The sequence below is a fragment of the Euphorbia lathyris genome, chromosome 2 (assembly GCF_963576675.1).
Source record: "Euphorbia lathyris chromosome 2, ddEupLath1.1, whole genome shotgun sequence".
Classification (NCBI taxonomy): domain Eukaryota; kingdom Viridiplantae; phylum Streptophyta; class Magnoliopsida; order Malpighiales; family Euphorbiaceae; genus Euphorbia; species Euphorbia lathyris.
In genome coordinates, this window is record NC_088911.1 from 138,979,725 (window position 1) to 138,987,556 (window position 7,832).

A 7,832-nucleotide genomic window follows, 5' to 3' on the forward strand; every position below is an offset into this window, starting at 1 on the left:
TGTTGTTCACGCTTCATTTTTTTCTAAAAAAAGCTAATTAAAAACTTAAAAAATAAAACCGTTCCAACCCATAAACTCGTGGCTGGATTTACGAGTCACCAGTTGAACCTTCAAGGTGAACAAGTTTTTACCAAATTAGACATTGTGATATTTTATGTTTCTCCAAACCAGTTTTGTCTATTGAACCCGGTTTAACCGCTCACGTCGGGCCGGGTCTAACAACATTGGGTCTAATTAAAGAACATATCATTCAAAGGTGAACTTATGTCGGATGAGTTTGCAATTTGATTTTCAAGTCCGAACTCTCCTCGCCTAAATTATTAGGCGTAAGCTGGTAAGCGCTTAAATCCGACTCAACTCGAGCCGACACATGAACAGGTCTATTTAATATCATTTTCTATATCACTTCATGCCAAAAATATTTTTTCTTTTAATATTGAACATAATAAATGGCTGCAACAACCTGTTCTGAATGTTTTTTTCATGTCTAAACTCAAACATAACTACCTAACTACTTTTTCACGTATCAGTTTTCTCGACATATCATTATTCCGATCATCGTCATTGTCTTCGTCATCGTGGTCGACTATAATAATACCGTCTTCTTCATCACCCTCCATTTCGCCGCCTTCATCATCATCATCCCAATCCTCATCATCATCATCATCCAAATCGTCTTCTTCATCGTCCCCACCTCTACGTATAGAATGGAATTCGGGCGGAGGCGGACAATCCTCTGTGATTGCTTCATCCCTCTTTATCACGAGGTGTCGGATGATTCTTTCGTCTTTGTCTAACATAGTTTTGAAGTCATTTATGCATTGTGCTTCCAGCTCGAAATTCATCAACATGTAGTGTGCATTTTTGGCTTTCTGTATCTTGTATGCTAGCCTCCGCATACCCCAATCGCTTATTCGCCATATCCGGCCTTTTCGCTGTCTTATAAATTCTGCAGCAAGTAAAAGTACAGATACAGAAAGCTTCAAACTCGAATCAAGTTTAAATCTGCGTTACGGGCGTCAAACCACCCTTATGAGCATGTTATTGCGACTCAAAAAGGAAGCTCTAGATATAGAAACCGTTCGAAGGGGTGGCAATTTCTGACACGAAAATACGATTCACAGACACAACCCAACTAATACGACATGAAAATCATTTTCGTAGGAATTATGTCATATATAATATAACCATATAGAACATATATATGAGATAACACCATTTTCACACGAAACACGAAATTGCCACCTAACAGACAACATTTTCATCAACGCGGAGATAAGTAAATCCGAGTAAAGAGTGAAATCAGACATGCTTCCACAAAGAGTTGTAAGGATCAGAACAGCATTTCATAGACAATTTTTCTACCATGTTTCCCGAAACATGTTCGAGCTAGAACTAGCATCTGAATGAAGGAATGCATTCAGACCTCGTGCCGGGTCACATTCCAACTATAAAAAGGGCGGCCCGGTGCACTACGCGTCCCCGCTAAGCGAGGGTCCGGGGAGGGGTCCCACCACAAGGGTGTACTGGGGCAAGCCTTCCACTGCCAATTTTTTTGGCAAGAGGCCGCTCCTAAGACTCAAACCCGTGACCTCTTGGTCACACGACAACAACGTTTACCGTTGTGCCAAGGCTCGCCCTCGTCACATTCCAACTATGACAGCAGAAAATTGTTTTATCTCAATCTGTAACGCGAACTGCAATTAGATCAACTACGAGCTACAAGTATTATATCAAAACGAGAAGTCAATATTGAATTTAGAAATCAACAATGAGATGGAAGGTGCTAGGTTTTGAGAAAAGAATCCGAAGTCCCTCTTCATACAGGGATATATGTAAAAGATTTTTCACGAGATCCCTGAAAGAAAATCGAATCTATTACCTTGACGTAATTACTCACTAATATAGACAAGGTATCAACACGCACTCTAAACTTGAAAGATTTTGGACCCGAAACTTGATCAATTTAACCAAATCTCTGAAAGAACATCAAATCCATTATCATGACGTAATTATCTCGCTAATATAGACAAGGTATCAACACGCACTCTAAACTTGAAAGACGTTGGACCCGAAACTTGATCAATTCAACCAAATCTCCATTGAAATACAGTAGTAAAAGTGTAGACAGAAGAGAAAAATTACCTTGAACTTTCTCATTGACACTTTCAACCTGCTCTGCGTGCTTCTCATGGATCATATATACCACTTCATAGTGACGCACTGCACAAACAAAGGAAGCAACAAATCGCACAATATTATCACATATGTATATTAAGAGACTTTGATTTGGTGAGATTTAGCCTCGAACTTTATATTTGTTCAAATTTAGCCCTTCATGGAAGGACTCGTGACCTCTAATATGTAGCTCTTAATGGACGGAACCGTGACATTAAATGATCATTGTGCTTGAATGTTAGGCACAGTGGACTCTCCACGTTCAGATCGACGAAAATCAAAGTCTTAAAAAAGCTACATTTTAGTAAAATCAAACTTTAGGACTAAATCTCATCAAATCGAGAGGCTCGTGACATCCAATGCAGCCCTTAATGGACTAAATCATCGAGCTTGAATGTTAGGCACAGTGAACTCCACATTCAAAATGAAGAAAATCAAAGTTTTGCACATTAACGAATATATTTTCATGAACACATTCAAAAGGCTACATTGTAATAAACATCAAACTTTAGGACAAAATCTCATCAAATCAAAGTTTAGAACCCGAAATTTCGATAAAATTTCACCAAACAAGGTCCAAAAAATATGGTGTTACCTACTATCAACTAATGAAAGCATGCTTAAATAACAAGTAGGGTCGTCAATTTCTGTCACGACAACAAGATTTATAGAGACAACTCGCTGACACGACCAAGTTGACACAATATCTTTTGTTGTATTTACATCGTATATAATCACATGGAATATATAGATCACATAACACGATTATAGCACGAGAACCCGCTTGACCCCCTAATATAAGGCTTACCTTCAAATCTAAAAATAATAAAAAATAATAAGGCTTACCTTTTAATAATATACTGTTTATATTCAACAGTTTAGTCCCTCAAATATTTGAATCATTAAATAGTTTAGTCCTTAGAGATCGAATTAAACAAAAGTTAAAAGACTAAACAGTGTATTACTAAAATACGAGGAATAATCGGTATGTTAGGTAAAAATGTAGGGGCTAATAAATTATTTACCCTTTGTTTTTTGCTTTCACAAACCATGAAGACAGAGAAGAGATAGGGAAGGAATTATACTTACTGCTATCAAGCTTCCATTGACTCTCCAACTCAAGGTTCAGAGATTCATATAACTTCGCTGGAAATTCATACAAAGAAACATATCACTATAAAAAATCTACAGAAACAGAACATACAACATATAAAAATAGGGGATACGGTACCAAAATGGCCTCAAGGTTTTCGGAAAAGTGCCAATTTAACTCCAACATACAAAATAGCACCATTTTAATCTCAACGTTTGTGAAATGGTACCAATTTAGCCCCACAACACGTTCTGTTACTCAGGGCTAAATTGGTACCATTTCTCAAACGTTGAGGCTAAAATGGTGTTATTTTGTAGTCTGGGGTCAAATTGGCACTTCCCCAACAATCTTGAGGTCATTTTGATAACTTATCCCTAAAAACAACCACCATGAGTTACCTTCTTCAGCATCAGCGAATTCAGGAAGAAGTTGTCCGTCTTCCTGCACCTTCTTCTGGAAAAGCAAAGTAAAATCCATTTCAGAAACAAACCCAAATATGAGAAATTATATATGCTGCTTAAAAGAAATAAAAATCCTATAAAGACAGAAACGCCAAGCAATTCATGTAATGACCCAGTCTGGAGGAGGTAGCACCAGAATGGAATGACCGAGCAAGGAGGCCCGAGGAATTAACTCAATCACACATCGGAAATGGAGAAATAGTGACAGGTTAGTAAGTTGTATTTTCAATACATGCAAAGATGTTTTAAAACCGTGGAGGCCCGAGGAATGGTTGCAACAAAGTGGACAATATCTACATAGTATCTAACTAGACTTTTAGGATTGGTATCAGAGCCGGCCGACTCTCTACGTGCAATGTGTTGGTTCTAAGATGAACCAGATGAAAGTTGATGGGCCTGCAACAAGGTACTGAGGGGGTGACTGATAAAGATCCTGAAGTTGGGCCTAGGCTTAAGACTAATGACGAATTACTTCAGCCCAAGAAGGATAGACCCAAGGTTTGGCAAGTCTACACTAGGAGACAAAAGGGTACCCGTTGAATTGTTGAGCTGTCATGTGTTAGTATATATATCTAGGTAGTTTGTTGTTTAGGGGAAGAAAAGAATACATTTGGCAATTTTGTTTTGTTCTGCCTTGGCAGAGGCTCTACTCAGTTTTTGGGTGGAGAGGGGATATTCCATTCCTGTGGGGACTTGGGATTTATTCTCAGTTCATTTGTATTTTTCATTACTCTTTCCATCATCCACTTTCCATCATCCATACCTTCGGTAATAAAGCTCACTATTTCTCACTCTGTTTTCTTATTAGACTATTACTATCTTCAATCCTACTCTTGCATATACTGTTTTATTGCTGTCATACTTCCCATTAGTGACACTGGGATAGAAGGCTTGAAAGCGGATAGGGATAGGGCAAGAATAAAATGAATCCCACGTCAGAAACGGAGAGAGGTAGAGATAGTAACCGAGTTATATTAGCAAGGTCTGTTTCTAATAGAGGCCTTTTAAAGCCATAAGGTCAAAGAAATAGGAGTTGGGCAAAACGGATAATATCTACATGATATCAGATCCGAATTTTCATGTAAAACGTGTTGGTTCAATGATAAACCATGCGGAAGTTGATAGGCATGTAACAACCGAGTAGATAGGGAAGAACAATGAATTGAATTCTACAACAACAACAACAACAAAGCCTTAGTCCCGAAATGAATGAATTGAATTCTACAATTAGAAAAATAAAAAATGAGTAACTAAACTATATTATTATTGAGATAAGGGCCAAATTTGACCCTAACATTTACGGGAAAGTGCAGATTTGAACCTAACATACGAAATGGTACAAATTTACCGCTAACGTTTGAAGGAACTAGTTTGATAGTTATTTGACTGTCATATTGGATCTTCCAAAAAAGTTTGTCGATAAATTTCGTACACTTTTAGTTAGTTATTCATAACTATATTAGTACCACAGTATACATTTTAGACACTGCGCCAAAAAAAAATTGTGTTTTAACTTATATGTGGCGGACTTGGTAATTAGCATTTTGACAAGTTTTTTGTAACTGTGTTAGTAACACACTAAATAACTTAGACATAATTGATATTTAAAATGTCCGATGTGAGAGTTAAATAACAATTAAATCAGCTTTTTCAAATTTTCGGTAATTTATTAGTAAGAGAAAGAAAGACCTTCCTCTCTTGTGCTTGTTGTTTTATTCTTGCTGTGCATTACTTTCTTGCTGTGCCTACTAACTTAGCAAGACTTGGGTTGAGGCTGACTATAAGAGATAGAATTGCTAGTGCCGCAAGGACGACAATTATCGAAAGAATTGTGCCCGTGGCAGTCGGGCCTAATGCTTCAACTTTGGGCCAATTCAGAAAGGCATCAGGCCCGTGGCAATCAAGCACTCAGGGCATAGAGTGCCTTCCTCGTATACTGTTCCTTATACAGACTTGGTGGCCAGGAGTAATAGACGTTCATATGTTCCATTGAGCACTAGACCACCAAGCGCATCTAAGCCATTCCAGAAGTGAACCAAAAACGTTAAGGGTAAATTTGTATACTTCCCCAAAAACATTAGAGTCAAATTTGACCCTTATCCCTGTTTTAGTAAGGAGTGTTTCTAATACTATATTTTCAAACTAGTGCTAGGAGTAGTAGTGGGTTAAATGCACCGTTACTTTGGGGTTTATCTCAAAATGGTCACTGAACTTAATTTTGTCTCAGCAAAGGCATCCAACTTTGGTTTTTGTTTCAGTAAAGTCACTCCAGTGATTTTGGACGAAAAGGACTACCGGAATTGGTCTTAGATTAACTGTATTTTAATGTGTTTGATTATTTATGTACAGATTTCATTTCACTACTATGTTTGGTGTTAACTACTGTATCTGTTTTGCAAATTTCACTCACAATTTATTCCAATCACCAAACTTGTGTTTATCATGGATGCAATACACAAGGATTTGTCTCTGAAATTCCATCGCATGTAAACTGTGTGTAATTATATTATTTCTTTTGATATTATAAGCTTAATCTAGTTGCTAAATTTTTAACGTGCACGCCAGTCACGATTCCGGTAGTCCTTTTTGTCTGAAGCCACTGGAGCGGTGACTTTCCACAACAACAACAAAGCCTTAGTCCCGAAATGATTCGGGATCGGCTAACATGAACCATCGTATAAAACCGTGAAATCAAGTCGTGTCAGCGACATAAATTCTCTCCCTCCACTCTGTCCTATCCACTGCCGTATTTTCCTCAATCCCCAACACTGGAGCGGTGACTTTATTTAAACAAAAACCAAAGTTGGATAACTTTGAAGTTCCATTTTGAGACAAATCGCAAAGTTCAAGTTCAGTAACCAACTGTGCATTTAATCCGAGTAGTAGTAGGACTTCAACCAAAACTGACAATATCTACGTGCTATTACACAACATTGTTACAATACAAGCAGAGTATATCAGTATATGCCAAGCAATTTAACATTACGAAACCCTAATTACATGAAATACCCAAAAATGAATAGGCAGAAATGAAGATAAGATAATTTTTTACAAAACTATGTAGGTTCAACAACACTCACCTTTTTAAGCAGGACAGCTTCGGGAAAAGGCCCGGTGGCTTCATCTGGTTTGGAAACGAAGCTATGAGTATCTTCCTTCTTGTTGCCTTCGTTTTTGCCCTTTCTGGCCTCACCGATAACCGATTTTCTTAATCCAATAGAAAGCTTTTGAGAGGGGAATTTCCTCGGAAAAGCTAAGCTAGCGTTTCTGTTCAAACAGAAGGTATTACCATTACTAATCTTTATTTGGTGTGGATAGGCGGATGAGTTTTGCAGGAGACTCAGTGTCTCCATTGATGACATAGACACAGAAATGTTAGAGAGAGAGAGAGAGAGGAGGAGGAGGAGGAGGAGAACATAGAAATCGGAAAATGTTAGAGGGCTTATATTTGTATTTTAGATTTAGATTGGACATTTTTGTAATTTTATGGTTTTGGATAATTACCAAAATATCACTCATTTATGTTGCCTTTTCGAATTTTAACTTCAAGAAAAGATTTTATGAATAGATTTAACCATCCCTAAAGGAGTGGCGGGTCAATGACCAGCCACTCCTAAAGGGATTGCGTGTCATTGACCCGTCACTCTTTGTCTAGTGTTGGACCATTTGGCCCGTTAAGGTAAAAATTCAGAAATTTTAAAATGTGTGGGGGAAGGGTTTTGAAATTTTTTTTTTTCAAAAAAAAAGGAAAGGGGCTAATATGTCTTTTTTCGGGGCGGTAAGTAGGAAAAATGGGGTGGTAAGTAGCAACCCACTAGATTTATGGTATCTAACGTTTTAAACGAAGTGCAGATTTAGCCCTAATATATGAAATTGTGTAAATTTAACCATAACGTTTTCAAATAATATCAATTTTAGTCATGTTTTATCGAAAATTTGAAAAGACTGGTGGATATTCCAAACAAGTTTGTCGATAAATTGAAGCAGTTTCATACATTTTTTTTGTTGGTTTTTGTAACTATATTAATAATACAGGAAATATTTTAAACGGTTTGACAAAAAAAAATATGATTAACTTGTATGTAGCAGGTTTAGTTTTT

At 37.3% G+C, this 7,832-nt stretch overlaps 1 protein-coding gene across 1 annotated transcript; it reads right to left on the minus strand.

Annotated features, from left to right (window-relative positions):
- Positions 1 to 379: 379 nt before the first annotated feature.
- On the minus strand, positions 380 to 7,140 carry LOC136220101 (protein REGULATOR OF FATTY ACID COMPOSITION 3, chloroplastic-like). Its single transcript, XM_066007796.1, has 5 exons — positions 6,813 to 7,140; positions 3,670 to 3,724; positions 3,268 to 3,324; positions 2,146 to 2,223; positions 380 to 949 (listed from the first exon to the last, which is right to left on the minus strand). Exons 1-5 carry the CDS (start codon positions 7,092 to 7,094, stop codon positions 504 to 506), a joined length of 918 nt encoding a protein of 305 aa, XP_065863868.1. The 5' UTR covers positions 7,095 to 7,140; the 3' UTR covers positions 380 to 503.
- Positions 7,141 to 7,832: the final 692 nt, after the last annotated feature.

Coding starts and splice junctions, on each gene's coding strand:
- LOC136220101 (XM_066007796.1), bottom strand. CDS start 7,094: ATGTCATCAATGGAGACACTGAGTCTCCTGCAAAACTCATCCGCCTAT. Junction 3,725..6,812: donor AAGCTGTCCTGCTTAAAAAG/GTGAGTGTTGTT, acceptor TTGCTTTTCCAG/AAGAAGGTGCAGGAAGACGG. Junction 2,224..3,267: donor TCAATGGAAGCTTGATAGCA/GTAAGTATAATT, acceptor TTGTTTGTGCAG/TGCGTCACTATGAAGTGGTA.